Below are 23,347 nucleotides of genomic sequence, written 5' to 3'. Positions count from 1 at the left end.
GCTATATCGTAACATTGTAGAAGGCATGTGGCAAGACAGACCTTGCTAGTTCCAGACTCTCATCATTCTTATTATAAAACCACTAAGGCCATTATAGAGGCTTTACCTTCATGACCTCATCTAATCCTAATTACCTCCCAAAGTCCCCATTTCAAAATACCATTAACATTTTAATTTGGAGATTAGGTTTTTCAACACTTGTATTTTGGGGGACTTTAGTAAAACCATAGCAATATTTGAAGTCTAAAGTTGTATACTAAACTTAAATAAATAAATATAATCATTCACCAAACATACAGACATATGGATATTATTAAAGAAAAAAATTAGCCAGGTTTGGTAGTACATATCCATAATCCCAGTGACAGGAGAGGCTAAGGCAGGAGGATTGCAAGTTCAAGGCCAGCCATGGCTACAGAGAGATCCTATCTCAAAATAAAAAGAGCTGAGGATGTAGCTCACAGGTAGAATGTTCCTAGGTTCAGTCCCCAGTACTGAAAAGAAAGAAGAAAAATAATCAGTAATATCATTAAAGCACTAACACTGAGTTACACAGCCACAAGATCTATTTCTAAGTGAAAGCAATTTGTAGTATTCAAGAATATGGTACCGTTATGTGAAAGTAAAGTATATGTTGGCAAGTCTAAGGGGGAAAAAAAGAAGTGCAAATAGAGTGGTAAGTACGGAAGACTGACAATTAGAATTCTGTGGTAAAACTTGCATTTATAGTTAGGCAGTTGGGTGTTTTTTACAAAAGTTTGAAGAGTGTTAGGCAAAATATCAAATCTGGAAACCTGTTAAATTATTCTTTTTCTATGGCATCTGGGTCAGAGAATAAAAGTGTCTTTAGTGATATGGAATCTTTAAGAAGTTTGAATTCATCCAGTTAGAGTATATGTGTGTGTATATAATTTTTTTTTTTTTCCCCCTGAAAGCCTTGCTATGATGTGCATGCTAGTTCCAAAGTCCTGGATTCAAGTGATTCTCCTGCTTCATCCTTCTTCATCCCACTGAGCCACTGGGACTACCTGTGTGCACCACTGCACCTGGCTTCACTTTTTCATTTAAAACATTGTTCAAATATAAGTACTTCTTTATTCCTGTTATATATATAAAAAAAAAAACCAGACATATTAAAGCGCAAATTGTTACTAATATGATCAATTCTTCCCTTCTCTTTTAAAGCTTTGCTTCATAATTTATTCCTTGCTCTCTATTTAATCTCCTTATTGGATCCTTTTCCACTGAACATGAACATGCTTATGGGTCTTCTCTCACTATAAAAACAAATGAAGACTTTTGACTATTTGTCTGTCTGTAGTCTCCATTCTTTTCTTCATTTCAAACCAAGCTATTCTTTGAAAGAATAGATGAAAACTTACTTTATGTACCTCTTCACTTCCCATTTATTCTTCAAATCCTTGCCTTTTGTTATTTATTTATTTATTTTTGTACTGGGGATTGAACTCAGGGGCACTCTGTCACTGAGCCACATCTCCAACCCAAATTTGTAATTTTATTTAGAGATAGGGTCTCACTGAGTTGCTTAGCGCCTCGCTTTTGCTGAGGCTGGCTTTGAACTTGCCATCTTTCTGCCTCAGCCTCTGGAACTGCTAGGATTACAGATAGGCGCCGCTGTGCCTGGCCCTGCCTTTATTTTTTACATTAATTTTCTTAGTTTCTTCCTTCCTTTCAACCTTTATTCCTTTCTTTCTAGACATTGTCTTGCTAAGTTGCCCAGGGTGGTCTCGAATTCCTGATACTCCTGCCTCAGCCTCCTGAGTAGCTGAGACTACAGGTGTGCACCATTTTCAAGTCCCTGCCTTCTATCTTTGCTCCTGCCAGTCAAACAAAACTGTCAAAGATCATGGATGACCAAATTTCCACATCCAGTGACTCTCCCATTTTCATTTTCTTGGAAGTTGTATATTTGACACATTTGTTTACTATCTTCTTATTGAAGTGCCTCCCTGACTTTTGTGATCATACTCATTCCTGGTTTATTTTCTACCTTTTTGACTATTCTTGTATTGTGCTAAGGGGTTTTCGCTGCCAGCTTTTCATCATTTGGCCACTCTTTAAATGTTAGTTTTGTCCTGAATTCTAAAAATATTTCCCTTAAAAATTATACCAGTATTTCTCAATCTGTTTTGCATCCCTTCTCTCCTTTATTGAAAGGAGATAAATAACAGTTTCTCTGGCTCTTATAGGTGTTGGTGGATTAGTGTTGGGGCATGATTCTCTTCTGCACCAGCACTGAGAATGGTTGCTACAAAGAAGATTGAAGATTTAAGTGAACATTGCTTTTTTTAAAAAAATTTATTTATTATAATTTATTTTTGTGGTGCTGGGGATTGAACCTAGGGCCTGTGCATGCGAGTCAAGCACTCTACCAACTGAGCTATATCCCCAGCCCGAATTTTGCTTTTTTTTATTTTGTAATCTGAAAACAATAGGTGATTTTCCTTTTCCAATTATAAAACTGTATATTTGTGATATATACATATATGTTTACATATTTGTTCATTTATTTTGATTCCTGGCTCATAACTTCCTCCTCAAAGAGGATCATAGAAACTTTTCCTTGCCTTTCTGTCTTTGAGCTGACAATAAAGAAATTATTTGACCTGCCTTTGACAGATAGATCCATCCTCCCTCCAGAAGATTCTTGTCCTGGGCTGGGGTTGTGGCTTAGTGGTTGAACGCCTGCCTAGCACGCATGAAGCCCTGGGTTCAATCCCCAGCACCATATAAAAATAAGTAAAATAAAGGTATTGTATCCATCTACAACTAAAAAAAAAAAAAAAAAAAAAATTCTTGTCCTGTACCCAGGCAGAAGGAATGCTGCACAGAGAGATCAAGAAGAATTTGACCAGACACACCTTGTCTGGTTTCTACACCCAGTCTGTCTATAAGCATTAGATCATATCCTTTTTGTCCAATTACATTTCTGCATAGTTAACTGTGGTTCAATCATGCCTTGCCATGAAGTCTTCATAGAAACCTGAAAGGATAGGGTTTTGAGAACATCTCGATAGCTGAACATATGGAGATTCCAGGAAAGTGGGGGCACTTGGAGAAGGAATGTAAGGTCCGAGCCTATTCTCTCATTCTTTGTCCAGTGCATTTCTTTGTATTCTTAGCCTTTATAATAAACAGATAAATGTTTTTCCCTGAGTTCTGTAAGCCACTTGAGAAAATTAATTGAACACAAGGAGGAGGTTGTGGGAACCCTGATTATATAGACGATTGGTCAAAAGCACCTGTGGAACAACGTAGGCCTTTGGACTGGCCTCTAAAGTGAGGGAGTGTGAGGGACAACAGTTTTAAGACTTGAGTCTTCAAACTATGGGATCTGATACTATCTCCAGATTGTGTCAGAACTGAATTAGATTAGAGGACACTCAGCTGTATCTGCTGCTGGAGAATTGAATGCTGGCTTGTGTGTGTGTGGAACCCCCCCATATATCTAGTGTCAGAAGTCTTGGTTGATAGATAAGTAGAGGAAAAACAAACAAGATACTTAGTTGTGTTTTTTTTTTTTTTTCCCCAGAGTATTCAGTATCCTTTTTTAAACTATTGTCCTGCTGGGCTTGGTGGTGCAAACCTGTAATTCTAGCAACTCAGGAGACTGACAGAAGGATCACAAGTGCAAGGGTAGCCTAGGCAATTTAGCAAGACCCTGTCTAAAAAAAAGTGGGGGGGGGGCTGGGGATGTAGCTCAGTAGTAGAGCAACCCCAGCATTCAATACTATCACAAAATAAATAAAGAACAAACTAAAAATCTAGCATACTAATCGTCACATGAAAGTAGTATGTTACAATTGAGAACTGCCTTTGACCTTAAATTTGTTAACATTGCCTATTTTCCCCTATTGCTAATTAACTGAACCTCTTTTACTGGATGCATTTGTCCCCTCTTACATACAGCTTTGCTTTTGATAGCTCCACTTACCTGTGGTCAGCTGCAGTCCAAAAATATCAAATGAAATCTCAACACATCCTACTCTATCCTGCTCAGGAAGTTAATTATCCCGTTGTGACCAGTGCATCTCTTTGTCTGTATCCTTTGTAATAGCCTTTATAATAAACAGATAAATGTTTTTCTTGTCCTGTACCCAGGAAGAAGGAATGCTGCACAGAGAGGCCAAGAAGAATCTGAACAGACTTTGTATTTATTGCCCTATTTGCAAGTCATTTATTAGCCTTCTTGGTTATCAGACCAATTATCTCCCTATCACATTGCTTGCATTAAGGTTAACCTTGTTTTACTTAAAAATGGCTCCAAGTGCAAGAGTAATGATTCTGGCAAAGAGAAGCCATGAATTTAAGTGAAAAGTAAAAGGTTTCAATATGGAAAGGAAAAACAATCATATACTGAGATTGCTAAGATTTATATACAGTAAGAATGAAGTAGTGTATATAGGATTTGGTATTACCTATGGTTTTTGTTATCTCTGGAGAGTTTTGGAATGTAATACTTGTGGATAAGGGAGGTTTATAGTTTTTGAGATCTAAATCAGTCTGTGTTTGTTAGTTTAGAAAAGAAAGCAAAGTTGTTCGGGAAACTTAAGAATGCCACAATATGATTTATATATGGTGTGAAATATGATTTATATTTTTGTTATTGGGGATTGAACCCAGGGACCCTTTACCATAGAGCTACATCCTCAGCTTTTTTTATTTTTAATTTTGAGACAAGTTCTCACTAAGTTGCTGAGGGTCTCGCTGAGTTGCTGAGGCTGACCTCAAACTTTTGATCCTCTTGTCTCAGCTTCCCAAGTTGTTGGAATTGTAGGCATCCCGCACCACACCCAGCATGAAACTGTTCAAGTATTTGATAGCTGCCAGGTCCATATGATAAAGTAAGAGTTGTGATTGTATTGATTATGGTACAAATTAGGATGCCTAGTGAAGTGATTCAGATTAAAATGGTTTACATAACGTCTAGTGGTAAGTGTTCCAAGAGATTCAGGTTCACATGATCATTCAGGGACCCAAGTTGCTTCTGGTTGCTTTACTCATCCCTAGAGTGGTATCCTTATTTGAATATCAAAGCTAGGTCACTGCCATGTTCAGGTTCTAAATCACAGAATAAAATCCTCAGTCTTAAAGGAGAGACCTACAATTACACTTGTAACTTCTCATTCTCTGGTTCAGGCTTATAGTACATTAAACTACAGAGAAGACTGGTACATGTGGTCTGTAACTCTGTGGCCTTGGGGCTATGTAAAAATTCAGGAGGTGCACACTTGTAATCCCAGGGGCTCTGGGGGCTGAGGCAGGAGGATTGAGAGTTCAAAGCCAGCCTCAGCAACAGCAAGGCGCTAAGCAACTCCGTGAGACCCTGTTTCTAAATAAAATACAAAATAGGGCTGGGGATGTGGCTCAGTGGTCAAGTGTCCCTGAATTCAATCCCCAGTACAAAAAAAAAAAAAAATTTTAGGGCTGGGGATGTGGCTTAAGCAGTAGCGCGCTCGCCTGGCATGCGTGCGGCCCTGGTTCGATCCTCAGCACCACATACAAACAAAAGATGTTGTATCCACCAAAAAAAAAAAAAAAAAAAAAAATTTTAGGAGGCCTGGACTGGGGATGCAGCTCAGTAATAGAGTGCCTGTCTAGCATTTGTTTGTATTTGGGCACATTACTTTAATTTTATTTATTTTATTTTTATGTGGTACTGAGGATCAAACCCAGGGCCTCACACTTGCTAGGCGAGTGCTCTACCACTGAGCCACAACCCCAGCCCAAAAGAAGTCTTTATTATATAAGAGGAACATTGTGTGTGTGTGTGTGTGTGTGTGTGTGTGTGTGTGTTGGGGTTACCTAGATTATCTAGAGATTATTTGTTACTTAGGTGGATTGCTAGTACTAACCTCAGTACTGGGTGGATGGGGGAATGCCTTTTTTTTTTTTCTGTGGTGCTGGGGATTGAACCCAGGGCCTTGTGCATGCAAGGCAAGCACTCTAGCAGCTAGCTATATCACCATTTTATGTAAATTAAGCACTTCATTTCTTTCTTTTTTTTTTCCTATAGTGGGGATGGAACTGGAACCTTTGGCCTTATACATGCCAGGCAAGTGTAGTGCCACTGAGCTACATCCCTAACCCTTTTGAAAATTTTTATTTTTAGATAGGGTCTCTCTAAGCTACCCAGGCTGGCCTCCGAAGCAGCTGGGATTACAGGTAGGCATTACAAACAGTTAACATTTTTAAAGGTTTCTGGAAAGAAATGTCTGAGACAACTTTTAGTTTGATATTTGCGTAATCAGAATCAATGAGAAAACGTATTGGCATGTAATAAACTTTAAACTGAAACCCTTTTATGTTTTTAGGTTTTACACATCTGCAAGTAGACCTCTTAGGAGCTCTGTTGGCCAATCCAATGGCGTCCTCAACTACCATGCCTCTAGGATTTCACTATGAAACAAAGTATGTTGTTCTCACCTACTTGGGACTCCCTCAAGAGAAGTATCAAGAGCAACATCTTCTCTCATCCCAAGGTATTATCTTTAGCTTTTTGTGGTTATATTAAATCACAATAAGGATTTCATATATAGAAATATTTGTAGCAAAATTATTTATGCATATGATTATAAGATCAAATGATACAATATGAAGAATAACTCTTGGCAAATACAGAAAGGATTATAGTAGCCACAGGGATTCAGGAGGCTAAACTAAGAGCAAAGGCAAAGAACAAATACAATGGCAAGAGTCATAGCTGGAGGTCAGATAATATCATGAACCGACCAAAGAACTTGTTCACAGTGTAGAATTTTCAAAATTGCAGAACTTATTTTAGGCCAGGGTCTGGGTAGGTGACTATCTCAAAGTGTCAGTTTGAAATGGACCATGCATCATTGTCATGGGCAGGAGAAACCAGGCTGAGCTGAAGCCTGAGGACAAAGTATTGGAGGTTCATTGATGTGACAATTTTCCTGGGCAAGAATCATGATGAGTTACCAAGTGACAGGGTCCGTGTGCCACTGACCAGTCTTGGGGTGGGGGCTCCTCTTTTAATGGGTCTCAGTTGAGTGGTTTGCTTCTTTTGGTGGTCTGATATATTTGATAAGTTCATGGTTCTAGTTTTTCTGACATGGTGTTGATATGCCCATGCATCCATATATATATAATTTAATTCAATAACTTCATTTTTATTACCATGATTAATTTATTAGTTTGTCTCATGATTGTGCTAGGGAATGATGATTGTATACAAAAGAGGTGGAGAGACATTCTACCTCCGTACTTACATTCAAAGTGAAGTAACTTATAACATAACTCAGGATTACAACCTGAAAACTATTGTGATATTCACTATGGAGTAAGTCAGAGCAGGGCATAGTCTGCTTTCTATGGTTATCAGGAGAGTGAATTTGTTATAAAAGCCCATTTGGCTCCCACTTTTCTCACCCTCTCTTCCCTTCAACCTTTTACCATGGAATGATGCAGCCCATGATGGCCCTCACTAAATGCTGGCCCCTCAACCTTAGACTTCCTCAGCCTCTAGAACTATGAGAAACATATTTCTTTTCTTCATGTAAAACCAGTCTCTGGTATTCTATTACAGCAGCACAAATGGGTTAAGATAGAAAATCCAATCTGTTTACAGAAAAACTATAATGGCTCAATTAATTCAGCATATCACTTAGTAGAAATCAGTTAAGAGACTTTAACTACATATTGCTTTGTTTTCCTCTTAAGGATTTAAAAAATATGCTGGGCATGGTAGAATACACCTATAATCCCTACTACTTAAAAGGCTCCAATAGGAGGATCACAAATTCAAGGCCAGTCTGGGAAACTTCATGAGACCCTGTTTGAAAATAAATAATTTTAGGGGCCTAGGGATGTAGCTCAGCAGCAGAGTGCTTGCTTAGAATATGTAAAGCCCTGGGTTTGATCCCCAGTACCCCCCCCCACCAATTTTTTTTTTTTTTTTTATAATCAAAGGAAGAAAAGTCTGCTAACCACTAAAAAAATTATTAAGTCCAAAAATCTTCCAGAAAGAAAAAAAGGGCAGCATATTCATGCCAACAAAACTGTAATCTAAACAGTGGAGTGCAATGTCTTCATAGTTTTAAAATAAAGTTATTTTGAAGTAGTTTAATGTATCCAGTCTAGGTAACAGTTAACTCCAAGGGCAAAATAAAGACTATTTTCTGCATGTAAGGAAAAAAAACAAACTTAGATAAAACTTGGGAAGGGCAGGGGTTGTAGCTCAGTGGCAGAGTGCTTGCCTAGCATATGTGAGGCACTGGGTTTGATCCTCAGCACTACATGAAAATAAATAAAATAAAGGTATTGTGTCTACTACAACTAAAAAAATTAAAAAAAAAAAACAACTTGTGGTGCTGGGGTTTTGGCTCAGTGGTAGAGCACTCCCCTCACACGTGTGAGACCCTGGGTTCGATCCTCAGCACCACATAAAAATAAATAAGTGAAATAAAGGTATTGTGCCCAACTACAGCTAAAAAATAAATTTTAAAAAAACTTTGAAAATATTGGATCTCATTTTTTTAACATGCATTTAGACCCAATAGGCATCTTCAAAGTTAGATTCATACGAAGGTGGTAATGCCATAAATGGTTAGCATGCCTCTGGTTGTAATTTTTTTTTTGTGGGGGGAACTTTACCACTGAGCCACATCCCCAGCCCTATTTTGTATTTATTTAGAGACAGGGTCTCACTGAGTTGCTTAGCACCTCGCTTTTGCTGAGGCTGACTTTGAACTCACGATCCTCCTGCCTCAGCCTCCCGAGCCACTGGGATTACAGGCGTGCACCACTGCGCTTGGCTGTGTCTCTGGTTATAACTGTGTTTTGATTTGATAGTAAAGATTCTGGGAATAAATTTTTTGAAGCATTTTTTTTTTTTTTTTTTTTTTGTTTTTTAGTTGTAGTTGGACACAATACCTTTATTTTATTTATTTTTATGTAGTGTTGGGGATTGAATCCAGGGCCTCACACGTGCTAGGTGAGCACTCTACCGCTGAGCCACAACCCCGGCCCTAAGCATGTAGTTTAATAGCTTAGCCTTCTATAATTTCACAATTGCCAAAATTAGATATCAAGACTCAGTGGATTAGACCAAGATAAGTTATGTATTCTGCCTCTGGCCCTCTAAATTCATGTCCTTGCATACAGAATATATTCATTTCATCCCAGTATTCTCCACAGTTTTAACTCATTTCAGCATCAGCTTAAAAGTCCAAATTCAGTGCCTCATCTAAATAATTCAGACATGAGTGAAACTCAAGGTATAGGTCATCTTGTGACAAATTTCTCTTCAATTTTGAACCTATGAAACCAAATGAGTTATGTGCTCCTGAATATAACAGTCTGACAGACACAGGATAGGCATTCCCATTCCAAAAGGAGGAAGAAAGGAGTGATAAGTCCCCAAGCAAGCCTAAAACTCAACAGGTCAAATTCCATTAGAATTTGAATCTCAAGATCCAACCAGTTATATTCCATTAGTATTCCTAATGCTTGAGAATAATACTCTTGATACTCTACAAGTCTGCTGGGGCACAAGTCATGCCTTTTGGACACAGTTTAGCTGGGGTCTTGGCTTTCTAACCAACTAGGACAGAGGTTCCAATTTTCCTGACCCACTGGGATGGTGGGTCCTGCTCCTGAAGCTTTGCCAGGCTCCCAGGGCCTCCAGTGGCCCTAATGCTTATGGCTTTGGGTGATCCTGTCCTAGTGGTGGCTGTGTGTCTCTTTCCTCTGCTTAGGGCCCATAGGCTTGGTTCCTGAGCATACAATTCTGCTGAGAGGCTCTGTCCTTTGAAATCCATGTAGAAGCAACCACACCTGTATAGATTTGCTAAGTGCTACAGCAAGGCTTGCTGGAACCGCACCCAGGATGACTGCAAAATAAGGAGCACTGAGCAGGATGAGGTCCCATAGGCCCCTCTTTGGAAAACTGCTCTATCCCCAGAGCCCTAGGGTTGTGATGAAAAAGGGTAACCCTAATGATTTCTGAATTGCCTTTGGAGTTATTTTTCCTTTTTCTTGGAAAATAGTACCCAATCCTTTTTATTTATTTTTTATTATGAGATGGTTCATCCATATTAGTCTCCTTATGATATGGTTTCTGGCCACAACCTTAATGTTCTTTTTTTTCTTTTAGAAAGAGACAGAGAGAGAGAGAGAATTTTTAATATTTATTTTTTAGTTTTCGGCTGTACAGCATCTTTATTTGTATGTGGTGCCGAGGATTGAACCCAGTGCCATGCGCATGCTAGGCAAGCGCGCTACCACTTGAGCCACATCCCCAGCACTTTAATGTTCTTTTTTAAAATATATATGTATGTGTGTGTGTGTGTGTGTGTATTTTTTTAGTTGTAGTTGGATACAATACCTTTATTTTATTTATTTTTATGTGGTGCTGAGGATCGAACCCAGCGCCTCGCACATGCTAATAAGCAAGTGCTCTACTGCTGAGCCACAACCCCAGCCCCAACCTTAATGTTCTTTCCAAACAAACTTTCTCATTTTTCTTCAATATGGATAGGCTGAATTTGTGACAAATTTCTCTTTACATTCTGCTTCCCTTTGATGAATAATACTATCTATTGTTCCAATTTTAGTGTATATGCTGCCAAAGCAAATGCTACAGTTCCATCTTTTTAAATCATTTCTCTTCCTTGCATTTTACTATAAGCAATTAAGAAGAACCAGCCTGCTCCTTTAGATAGTTCCTCCTCAGCCAAATATCCATGGCAGAGCGGGAGTGGGGAGGTACTGGGGTTTATTTTATTTTATTATGAGACAGGGTCTCATTAAGTTGCTTAGGGTCTCACTAAATTGCTGAGGCTGACTTTGAACTCACATTCCTCCTGCCTCAGCCTCCCAAGCCGCTGGAATTACAGGTGTGTGCCACTGTGCCCAGCTTGGTACCAGTTTTCTGATTTAGTCCACTCAGTCTACTATAACCATAGACAGTATGGCTTATAAATAACAGAGGTTTATTTCTCACAGTTCTGGAGGCAGGAAAGTCTAAGATCTAGGTGTTGGCATATTTGGTGTCTGAGTGAGGACCTGCTTCCTGGTTTATAGGCAGCTGCCTTTATCTTTTTTTTGCCATAACTTCACATGGTGAAAGGGAAAAGCAACTCTCTGTGGCCTCTTTTATAAGGGCAGTAAACCCATTAAAGAGGGCTCTGTGGTCATGTACTATTCACTTCCCAGAGGTTCCACCTTCCAGTACTATCACACTGGGGATTAGGTTTCAACATGTGAATTTTGGGAGGACACAAACATTCAATCCATTGCACTTAGCAAGGACAGGCAGGTATGTTTGAGTTTCATGTTGTCTACCTCCCCAAACAATCAATCCTTAAAGATTAGATGCAGTGAAGTTCACAGAAATGGTTATTCAGTTCATTAGGGTTATTATCAACAGATTCCCATTGCAGGATGTGGGCTATTGTGCAGCATTGCTGTCAGCCATCCCTTTGAAATATCCAAATTCAGCCAAGTGAGTAAGTAATAGGTCTTATTTAAGAAAAGCACTAAAAGCATGCAGTGGAGGAAGGATAGCATCTTCAACAAATGGTGCTGGGAAAACTGGAAATCCATATGCAACAAAATGAAACTGAATCCCTTTCTCTTGCCATGCACAAAAGTTAACTCAAAATGGATCAAGGAGCTTGATATCAAATCAGAGACACTGCATCTGATAGAAGAAAAAGTTGGCTCCGATCTGCATACCGTGGGGTCGGGCTCCAAATTCCTCAATAGGACACCCATAGCACAAAAGTTAATAACTAGAATCAACAAATGGGACTTACTCAAACTAAAAAGTTTTTTCTCAGCAAGAGAAACAATAAGAGAGGTAAATAGGGAGCCTACATCCTGGGAACAAATCTTTACTCTTCACACTTCAGATAGAGCCCTAATATCCAGAGTATACAAAGAACTCAAAAAAATTAAACAATAAGAAAACAAATAACCCAATCAACAAATGGACCAAGGACCTGAACAGACACTTCTCAGAGGAGGACATACAATCAATCAACAAGTACATGAAAAAATGCTCACCATCTCTAGCAGTCAGAAAAATGCAAATCAAAACCACCCTAAGATACCATCTCACTCCAGTAAGATTGGCAGCCATTATGAAGTCAAACAACAACAACAAGTGCTGGCGAGGATGTGGGGAAAAGGGTACACTTGTATATTGCTGGTGGGACTGCAAATTGGTGCGGCCAATTTGGAAAGCAGTATGGAGATTTCTTGGAAAGCTGGGAATAGAACCACCATTTGACCCAGCTATTCCCCTTCTCGGTCTATTCCCTAAAGACCTAAAAAGAGCATACTACAGGGACACTGCTACATCGATGTTCATAGCAGCACAATTCACAATAGCTAGACTGTGGAACCAACCTAGATGCCCTTCAATAGATGAATGGATAAAAAAAATGTGGCATTTATACACAATGGAGTGTTACTCTGCATTAAAAAATGACAAAATCATGGAATTTGCAGGGAAATGGATGGCATTAGAGCAGATTATGCTAAGTGAAGCTAGCCAATCCCTAAAAAACAAATGCCGAATGTCTTCTTTGATATAAGGAGAGCAACTAAGAACAGAGTAGGGAGGAGGAGCATGAGAAGAAGATTAACATTAAACAGGGATGAGAGGTGGGAGGGAAAGGGAGAGAGAAGGGAAATTACATGGAAATGGAAGGAGACCCTCATGGTTATACAAAATTACATACAAGAGGAAGTGAGGGGAAAGGGAAAAAAAAAAAAAAAAAAACAAGGGGGGGGGAAATGAATTATAGTAGAGGGGTAGAGAGAGAAGATGGGAGGGGAGGGGAGGGGAGGTGGGATAGTAGAGGATAGGAAAGGCAGCAGAATACAGCAGACACTAGTATGGCAATATGTAAAACAGTGGATGTGTAACCGATGTGATTCTGCAATCTGTATACGGGGTAAAAATGGGAGTTCATAACCCACTTGAATCAAAGTGTGAAATATGATATGTCAAGAACTATGTAATGTTTTGAACAACCAACAATAAAAATTAAAAAAAAAAAATAAATGGTTTATCTAGAATAAATTTAAAAGCTTGGACTTTAAAAAAAAAGAAAAGAAAAGAAAGAAAAGCACTAATAGCATGGTAGCACACGCACGTAATCCCAGCAATTTGGGAGGCTGAGGCAGGAGGAGGATCACAAGTTCAAGGCCAGCCTCAGGAACTTGGGCCCTAAGCAACTAACTTAGTGAGATCCTGTTTCAGAATTAAAAAAAAAAAAAAGGCTGGGAATGTAGTTCAGTTGTGAAGCATCCCAGGTTCGGTTCCCAGTACCAAAAAAAGAAAGATGATGAAGATGTAGAAGAAAGAAAACCACTGTGCTTCTTTTCCTTAGCATGTATAAATTATTTCTCTGGATCAGTAATATTAATCCAAACTCAGTAGGATATATTGGAAATCATACATATTCCTCCCTCTTCAGCCAGGTTGTAATTAGAGGGCAATCTATTATCTATTACTATCCATGAAAGGAGGGCAGTCAGACTTATCTGTATCTTCTAGGGCTAGTGCCATCTCATTGATTGTAAGGATGGCTTCATGACTGTCATCTGTGGGATATGAACTTAAATATCAGGGAACAGTACTGGCACTACAGTATGAGCCAGGAGTCAGTATATCCCTGAGTATGACTTCTTTCTTTTTAACCTGAGGACCAACAAAAAGGACACAGTCCAAGATATATGTCATTGATTGATTCTTAGGAATATTATCCTGGGGAGAGTTGGCAGATAATAGGCTTTGTAATTTTAGATTGTGTTCATCAACAGTATTTTCAAGCCTACATGGAGTTAATTTCCAGAGGTATTGTTTGATAATAGTAGTTGAGGGTGGTTCTTCCTATTCAGAAAAATTTCATTCTCACTTTTTAGCTCAAAAATTTCAGTAGGGAATAAGGGTGTAGCTTAGTGGTAGAGAGCATGCTTAGCATATGTGAGGCCCTGGTTTGATCCCCAGCCTCAAAAACCCCTGGGTTCAATCATTGGCACAAAAAAAAAAAAAAAAAAAAAAAAACTTAAAAAAAAATTGCAGTAAAATGTTGAATTTCTGAGTGGTAGAATGTAGAAGTCAGGATATCCAGCTTCTATTTCTGAAATCTGTACGAACCCGTGAAGTTCACTATTAAAAATCACTAATGGGCCAGGCATAGTGGCTCACACCTATAATCCCAGCAGCTTGGGAGGCTAAGGCAGGAGGATCACTGGTTCAGAGCCAGCCTCAGCAATTTAGCAAGGCCCTGAGCAACTTAGTGAGATCCTGTCTCTAAATAAAATATTAAAAGGGCTGGAGATGTGGTTCAGTAGTTAAATGCCCCTGGGTGCAATCACTGATACAAAAAAAAAAAAATTAATGTTTTCCACATTGTACCTACTGATGAAAAATACAAAGAATAAACATAGTTTTAAACCTTACATTTTCACAATATTTGTAAATTTGTCCAGTTAATAATAAGACTTCCTCTGTTCCACACATATTTTTGCTATCATCCATCTTTCCAATTTGTAGTGAATTAGTGTCTCCCCAATTTCTTTGAAAATATTTTCACCTGTAATTATTCTATACTGACTATGCCCATTCTTCAGTCACTTCAATTTTGGCTTTATCTTCTTGAATAAACAACAGCTAAGGAGCAAGTACTTACTTTTCAGTACATCAAGAACCAAGGAAAACCATGCGATTGTTGTTTGCTTTGTATTTCAGTTGATGATTGATTTTGTTCCCACTATCCTCAATACATTGAGCAACTAGTATCTCTAGAAGAGTAGTAATCTTAAACATTCAATTATTTACTTAATAGACTTTATTTTTTTAGAACAGTTTTAGGTTTGTAGCAAAATTGAATTATTTCCCAATATTCTTTGCACTCACACATACATAGCCTCCTGTTTTATCAACATCTTCCTCCAGAGTTCTACATTTGTTACAGTTAATGAACCTACATTTACACATCATTATCATCCAGAGTCATCTGCTAAAGGACACCTTGATTGTTTCTAGATTTTAGCTTACGAATAAAGCTACAGCTATGTGCAGATTTTTGTGTAGGTGTAAGTTTTCAACTTCTTTGGATATATACAAAGTTTTAAACTTGCTGGATCATATGGTAAGGGTATGATTAGTTTTGTAAGAAACCAAGAATATTTTGTATTCTGACCTAGTTAATCAACACTTGATTATGTCAGTATTCCAATTTTTATTTTTTCTTCTTCACTGTACTAAGGATTGAACACAGGGCCTCATGCGTGCGCTGTATCACTGAGCTACATTTCCAGTCCTTTTTATTTTGAGACAAGAGTCTCATGAAGTTGCCCAGACTGGCCTCAAACTTACCATCCTCCTGCTTCAGCCTCTTGATTAGGTTGAGATTACAAGTGGGCACCACTATGCCCAGCTAATATTCTGAATTTTGACCATTTTAATAGGCATGCAGTGGTATATCATTGTTTGATTTGCATTTTCCCAATGACACATGATATGAAGTATCTTTTCTTATGTTATTTGCCATCTGTGTATCTTTGGTGACTTTACATTCTTCACAAAAATTAAACTCTTTTGCTCAGTTTTAAATTGGGTTTTTATTATTGAGTTTTGAGAGTTCTTTGTATGTTTTTGATGAGATATGTCTGTTGCAAATTTTTTTTTTCCCTGTCTCTGGCTTGCTTTTCATTGTTTTGACAGTGTCTTTCACAGAGTAGAAAATGTAATTTTAATGAAATTCAGCTTATCAGATCTTCCCTTCATGTGTCATGTTTTTGTTTTGTATCTATAAACTCATCATCAAGCCCTTGGTCATCTTATTTTCTCCTATATTATTTTCTAGGAGTTTTATATAGAAGTTTTACATTATTGTTTGAGTCTGGGATCCATTCTGAGTTAATTTTTGTTTTGGTTCTGGGGATTTAACCTAAGGATGCCTTACAACTGAGTCTCATCCCCAGCCTTTTTTTTTTTTTTTTTTTTTTTTGAGACAGGGTATCACTAAGTTGCTTAGGGCCTTGCAAAGTTGCTGACGCTATAGTTGAACTTGTGATCCTTCTGCCTCAGCTTCCTGAGTTGCTGGGATTATAGGCGTGCACCACCACACCCAGCTCTCTGAGTTAATTTTTGTGAAAGATATAAGGTCTTTGTCTAGATTCCTTTTATTTATTTATTTATTTATTTATTTAGTTTTTGACGGACACAACATCTTTGTTTGTATGTGGTGCAGAGGATCGAACCCGGGTTGCACGCATGCCAGGCGAGCGCGCTACCGCTTGAGCCACATCCCCAGCCCTAGATTCCTTTCTTTACATGTGGATTTCTAGTTGTTCTAATACCACCTGTTAAGACTCTTTTCTCTATTGCTATTTAGTCAAAGATCAGTTGACTTGATTGATTGATTGATTGATTGCAGTGCTGGAGAGTTAAACCTAGGGCATCACACTTGCGAGGCAAGTGCTTTACATTATATCTCCAGCCTCATTGCCCATATTTATATGGGTCTGTTTCTGGACTCTGTATTCTGTTCCATTGATATATCTACCTATTGATATTTCACCAGTACCACCCCGTCTTAATACTGTAGCTTTATAGCAAAGCTTGAAGTCTGATAGTATCAGTCTTCTTCTCTAACTTTGTGCTTGTTCTTCAAAATTGTGTTGAATATTCTGGATTTGTTTACCTTTCCATGTACACTTTAGAATCATCTTGTCAGTATCTACAAAATAACCTGCTGGAATTTTGATTTTGATTGTATTTAATTTATAGATCAAATTGAGAAGAACTAAAGCCTTGGCATTTGTATCAGTAAATTTTTAACAGAGGTGTAGGGGACAGAATACCTGATAAAATCAACTTAGAGGAGGAAAGATTTTTTTTGGCTCATGGTTCCAGGGGTTTCAGTCCAAGGTGTGCTTTTCTTATTGATTCTAGGTCTGTGGCGAAATAGTACAACATGGCAGAAGGGTATAGCACAGCAAAGCTACTCACCTCACGGCAGGGGGAAAGCAGAAAGAGAAGGGGCTGGGAATAAGATTAACCCTTCCAGTGTATTCCCAGTGACCCACTTCCTTCAGGCCCCACCTCCTACTGTTTCCACCACCTCCCAGTAATGCCATCAAATTATTAATTCATCAGTGGATTAATCCACTCATGAGGTTTGAGCCTTCATGATCAAACTCCGTCCAAAAGCCTCACCTCTGAATATTGCTGCTTTAGGGACCAAGCCTTCAATACATGAGCCTTAGGGACACGTTTCAGATCCAAACCATAACAATATTGTGTCTTCTTATCCATGAACATGAACTATCTCTCCATTTACTTAGTTCATCTTTGACTTGTTTTCATCAGAGTTTTGTAGGTTTTCTCTTATAAACCTTATTTTGTTGAATTTATGCTGGTAATTTTGGGGTGTGCTGATGTAAATAGTGTTCTGATTTTTTTAAAATATGATTTAAATATTATTTAGTTGTAGATGAACACACAGTATCTTTATTTTTATATGGTGCTGAGGATCAAACCCAATGCCTCACACATTCGAAGTAAGACTTTACCACTGAGCTACAGACACAGCCCCTAGTGTTCTGATTTTTAATTTCAAATTCCACTGGTTTATTTTTGAATATATGAAAGCATTTAACTTTAATGTATTAATGTTGTATCCTGCAACTTTGCTATAATCACTTATTAGTTCCAAGAGTTTTTGTTGTTTTGACTTATTTTTTTGTTTTTGTCAGTTCTTTAGATTTTCAGTATAGGCAGACATGTAATCTGTGAACAAAGAGAGTTTTATTTTTTTCTTCCCAATCTTTATGCTTTTATTTCCTTTTTACATCTTATTCCATTCACTAAAACTTCAGTATGATGTTGAAAAGGAGTGGGAAGATGGAACATTCTTACCTCATTCCTGATCTTAGTAAGAAAGCTTCTATTTTCTCACCATTAAGTAGGCCCCTCTCCCCCATTCAGTTTTTTTAAAATATTTTTTATAGTAGATGGACACAATACATTTATTTTATTTTTATGTGGTGCTGAGGATTGAACCCAGGGCCTCGCATGTGCTAGGTGAGTGCTCTACCACTGAGCCACAACCTAGGCCCCTCAGGTTATTTTTATTATGTAAAAATTTTAATATGTAAAAATATGAGGCAACAGGCTCCTTCCTTCTGATTCCCCACCCACTACCCACCCTTGAATTCACCACAGCCATGAATGTATTTGCAATTAAGGTCATATTAGCTGTAGGGTTTTTGTAGATATTCTTTATCAAGTTGAAAAAGTTTCTGTTTTCCTAGTTTACTGATAGTAAGCTGATAATTTTTACTGCTTATGTTGATATGGTTGTCTCTGTGTGTGTATGTATGTGTATTTTCATATTGGGGATTGAACTTAGGAACACTGTACCACTGAGGTATATCCCCAGCCATTTTTATTTTTTTATTTTGAGACAGAGTCTCACTAAGTTGCTGAGGGTCTAAGTTGCCAAAGCTGGACTTTAGGTTGTAATCCCCCTGTCTCAGCCTCCCAAGTCACTGATATTATAGGAGTAAGCGCCACATCTGACTCTGATGTGATTTTTCTTTTAGCCTGTTGGTGGGTGGATTACATTAATTAATTAATTTTTGAATATTGAACCAGCCTTGTATACCTGGAATAAATTTCACTTTATGATTCTTTTTTATACATAATTGGACTGAATTTCCTAAACTTCTGTTGAGGATTTTTTACATCTTGAGTTCATGAAAAATATTGGTCTAGAGCTTTCTTTTGTATAGCCTTTGGTTTTTGGTATTTGGGTAATGCTGGCTTCATAAAACAAATTAGGACATATTTCTTCTGCTTCTGCCTTCTGAAAGAGATTGTAGAGAATGGTGTAATTTCTTCTATAAATGTTTGGTAGAACTTACTGGTAAACCTATCTGGGCCAAGTGCTTTCCGTTTTGGAAGGTTATTAACTAGTGATTCCATTTCTTTAATAAATACAGGTCTATTTAGATTGTCAGTTTCTTTGTATGTTGTGGTAGATTGTGTTCTTCAAGGAAATGGATCTGTTTCATTTAGATTATAAAATTTGTGGGCATACAGTTGTTCCTCCTTTTTAAATTAATGTGATTTGTTGTGACATCTTCTTTCTTTTTATAAAAAAAAATTTGTTTAGTTGTACATGGACACAATATTTTTATTGTATTTAATTTTATGTGGTGCTGAACATCAAGCCCAGGACCTCACACATGCAAGGCTAATGCTCTACCACTGAACTACAACCCCAGCCTCCCTTTCTTTTTTTTATTATATTTTCAATGAACCAGGTTTTGTTTTAATTGATTTTTCTGTGCTGACTTTCTATCACAATTTAATGATTCTTTCTCTGATTCTTATTTTTTTCTTCTGCTCATGTTGGGTTTAATTTGTTCTAGATAACTGATTTCAGATCTTTCTTCTTCTCTGATATATGTAGTTAATATTACATATTTCCCTTTATGTTTTGCCTGTACTGCATCCCACAAATTTTGATAAACTGTTTTTGTTTTCATTCAGATAAAAATACGTTTTACTTGAGATTTTCTTTTGGCCTCTGTGTTGCTCAGAAGTGGGTTGATTCATATCCAAGTATTTGGGGGAATTAGTTTTCCAGCAATCTTCCTGTTACTGATATCTAGTTTAATTCTATTGTGGCCCAAGGGAATCTAATAAACTCAACATCAGTAAATAGTTTTTCTTGCATAACTAGCAACTGAGCCACTTTGAAATTTAACTTTGGTTTTGATCTTATCCCCCCCCTCTTTTTTCCAAGTATTTTTTGGTTGTAGATGGACACAATATCTTTTTTTATTTATTTTTATGTGGTGCTGAATATTGAATGCAGTGCCTCACACATGCGAGGCAAATGCTCTACCACTGAGCTACAGCTACAGCCTCCGCCCTTTTTTTAAATGAAGATTCACTGCTTTGACACGCTGATATCAGCAATTTATTTTAAATATTCTAATTTTTATGATTGTTTATTTCCTGTGAGTTTTATGATTATTGATATCCTATGAGTTAGGAATATTTTGATGAGTGCTTATTTTCTGGTAATATCAATGTGTGATGTTTATTTTGCCATTTAATTTGACAACAGAATAATCTACATTCTACTGTGCCTTAAAGGCAAGAATTTAAAAGTCCATTTTTCTCTTGATATAGTGGTGTGCTCGGGTGAAATAAATGGAAAAGGTTTGGTATGGTAGTCTGCATGACAACTGAAACACTGCATAATTATAATTGTCACTTTAATTTGTGGTGTGCTAAGCAGCAGTATGAAGCTATGAAAGCACCATGTACTGTCTGTGTTGCAGCTGTTCGACTCTGCCAGCACAAAAATAGCCATAGGCGACACATGGATGAATAAGCATGACTGTGTTCCTATTAGATTTTATTTCAGTCTCTCAATTTCCTGTTTTTTGTTTTTGTTTTGCTTAGTTTTCTTTGGTGGCTTTTGGACTGAACCCAGGGCAAGCATTCTACCACTGAGTTAGTTATGCCTTTGCCATCCTATAATTTTTTATGTTAGGAAACATGATTTTTTATTTGTTTTTCAACCATTAGAAACGCTACAACCATTCTTAGCTGATGGACTGCACAAAAACATCAAATAGGCCAGTTTGAGCCTAACCATTATAGTTTGCTGATCCTTGATATATCAGTGTAAGGAACACTTTATTTCACATTATTTTTAATGAGCTCATTTATTTTTACACAAAACGGAATGCTGTTTCTTTAATAGTAAGCCCAGATTGGTCTTCTTTTCATTCCTATTTATCAGTCTTTTTTTTTTTTTAATTAAAACTTTTTTGTTATACATGTAATATTGGAAGGTTTTTGTTTATTTGTTTTTGGGAGATTGAACTCAGGGGCCCTGGACCACTGAGCCACATTTCTATCCCTATTTTGTATTTTATTTAAAGTAACAGGGTCTCACTGAATTGCCTAATGCCTTGCTTTTGCTGAAGCTAGCTTTGAGCTTGGGATCCTCCTGCATCAGCCTGAAGAGCCATTGGGATTACAGGCCTGCACCAACACGCCCTGCTGGAAGGTATTTTTTAGGAGTAAAAAGAAAGGAAAGAAATCTTATAATATTTTGTCACTGATATTTTGAAATGTTAACATTTTCATAATTGTTTTGAATTTTTTATATATAAATCTAAATTTGTGCCTTATAAAAATGAGATAAATGCTATTTTGCAACATTTAAAAAATTAATATATTTGAAAATGTGTTCATATCTACATTGTTCTTAATGTTGACATGAATTTCATTGTATGGAAATAGCACCACTTATTACTTATGGAAATGTGACAGTTTATTTAATTTCCCTACTGAAGGATATTTAGGGTGTTCACCAATATCTGCTGGTACAGTGTAGTCATCAGCCTTCTTCAGAGCATGAAAACAGCAGTCCTTTAATGATTGGAGACTTCTTAAGGTTTACTTTCCTAGTGTCCAGTTTTATTTATCTTTCTAAAACCTTCCTCTGACTATTTGTAGCCTAAGTGGCCTACAAAAATCAATGATTTTTCACAATGATGATAATGTTTAATATTTGTACTGTTTTGTAATGCAGTATTCAGTAATATTTGAAATGTGAAGAGTGCTACATGGAAATTTAAAATTATGTAATTTTTATTTATATTTTAAAAACCGTGTGTGGCTCCTAGCTTGAGATCCTCCTGCCTCAGCCTTAGTAGCTGGGTTTATAGATGTGTGTGCCACTGCATCTGGCTTTAGCTTCTATTTTTATAGTAATTTGTTAATGATACCTCTAGTTATTCAGGCTTAAAATAGAAGCCATCCTTTAGTGCTTATGTCTTCTTCATGCCCTCTGTTATGGTTTGGATCTAGAAATGTCCCCAAGAAAAGCTCATTGTTTGCAAGAATCATCCTCAGTGCAATGCAGGAATGTTCAGAGGGTAAAGTCAATAGATTGTGAGATCTCAGCAGTTTGGGAGGATTGTGAGTTCTGAGCAACTTAGAGAGGCCTTAAGCAACTCAGCAAGACCCTGTCTCAAAAAACAATAAAAAAATGTTTGAAGGTCTTGGCTCAGTGGTAGAGCAATTGCATAGTATGGATGACGTATTGGGTTTGATCCTCAAATAAAGTTATTGTGTCCACCTACAACTAACAACAAATTTAAGAAGTTGTTTTTGTTAAAAGGATTGGGTTTGGCGAAGTGGCTCAATGGTTAAGTGCCCTTGAGTTCAATCCCCAGTACACACATCCTCCAAAAGATAGATTATAAGAGCAATCACCTCATCAGTGGATTAATCCATTTGGTAGATTAATAATTTGAGTGGACTACTGGATGGTAATTATAGGCAGGTGGAACATGGCTGGAAGAAGTAGGTCACTGGGGGCATACCCTTTGACTATATCTTGTCCTGATTTCTGTTGCACACTACCCGCCTTCCACCTCCTCTTTTTGCTCTATGGCTGCCATGAGCTAAGCAGCTTTCCTCCACTGGGCCCTTCTGCCATGATGTGCTGCCTCACCTCAGACCTAGAACAATGGAGTTGACTGACTATGGACTGAGATCTCTGAAACTGTGAACCCAAAATAAACTTTTCTTTCTCAAAGTTGTTCTTATCATGTATTTTGGTCATAGAGAAGAAAAGTTGACTAACACACCCTCTTTCTTTGGCAATTCTTACCAACTGTCCCAATTTTGTTATGGTTCTCCCATCATTCTTGTGGGAAATGCCTCAAAATTAAATGATTGCCATGTTTTCTGATTTTTATATTTAATTTATGTCTTCTCCATCATATATTTTGCATGGTACAGTCAGATTGGATTTCTTAATATTGCCTATCTCATCAAGAAGCCACAGTTGCTCCCTTTCTCCTAAGGCTGCTTTAAAAAAGTTTCCTTGGTTTCCATTATATGATCCAATTTTATTTTGTGTTTTACATGTTTTACTGAATTGTTTTTTAAATAAGCTGTGCTTATTTCTGATTTTTTTTTTTTTCCCACTGAAGCTGAGCTGTTCTAGATTGGTAATCACCTGTGATAGTAATGACTAATGCTTATTCAAGTTTAATTCTCTCCTTTCTGGGCCCATAAGAAATTATGTTTAGTCAGGGTCACATGACTAGTCCTACCAATGTAATAAGAGTAGAAATGATTTGTGTCACTTCTAGGCTCTGACACTTAAGAGCCAGTATGCCTTTTCCTCTTCTTTTCCCCTTATCTTGTGATATATGAGAGATAACATATGTTCCTAATGATGTAATTCATGTGGCAGAACCATCATCAGGCTGGGTTTCTGAGTGACTAAGTGGA

General features: G+C 37.5%; 1 protein-coding gene across 8 annotated transcripts in view; it reads left to right on the top strand.

The window, feature by feature from the left end:
- The window catches only part of Bcl2l13 (BCL2 like 13), a 79,317-nt gene that overhangs the window by 5,656 nt on the left and 50,314 nt on the right, over positions 1-23,347 (top strand). For 7 of the 8 annotated variants that reach the window (XM_027951095.3, XM_027951089.3, XM_027951088.3 and 4 more), the window contains exon 2: positions 6,336-6,503. In XM_027951095.3, coding sequence (XP_027806896.1) covers positions 6,386-6,503 — 118 coding nt within the window. In that variant the 5' untranslated portion in view covers positions 6,336-6,385. Of the gene's footprint in view, positions 1-6,133; positions 6,187-6,335; positions 6,504-23,347 lie in introns of all 8 variants that reach the window. The other variant, XM_071610272.1, reaches the window with a different exon arrangement.

The sequence above is a fragment of the Marmota flaviventris genome, chromosome 3, assembly GCF_047511675.1.
Source record: "Marmota flaviventris isolate mMarFla1 chromosome 3, mMarFla1.hap1, whole genome shotgun sequence".
In the NCBI taxonomy this organism is placed as follows: Eukaryota; Metazoa; Chordata; class Mammalia; order Rodentia; family Sciuridae; genus Marmota; species Marmota flaviventris.
The sequence above is the reverse complement of the archived record's forward strand: the minus strand, read 5'-3'. Positions and strand labels throughout refer to the sequence as shown.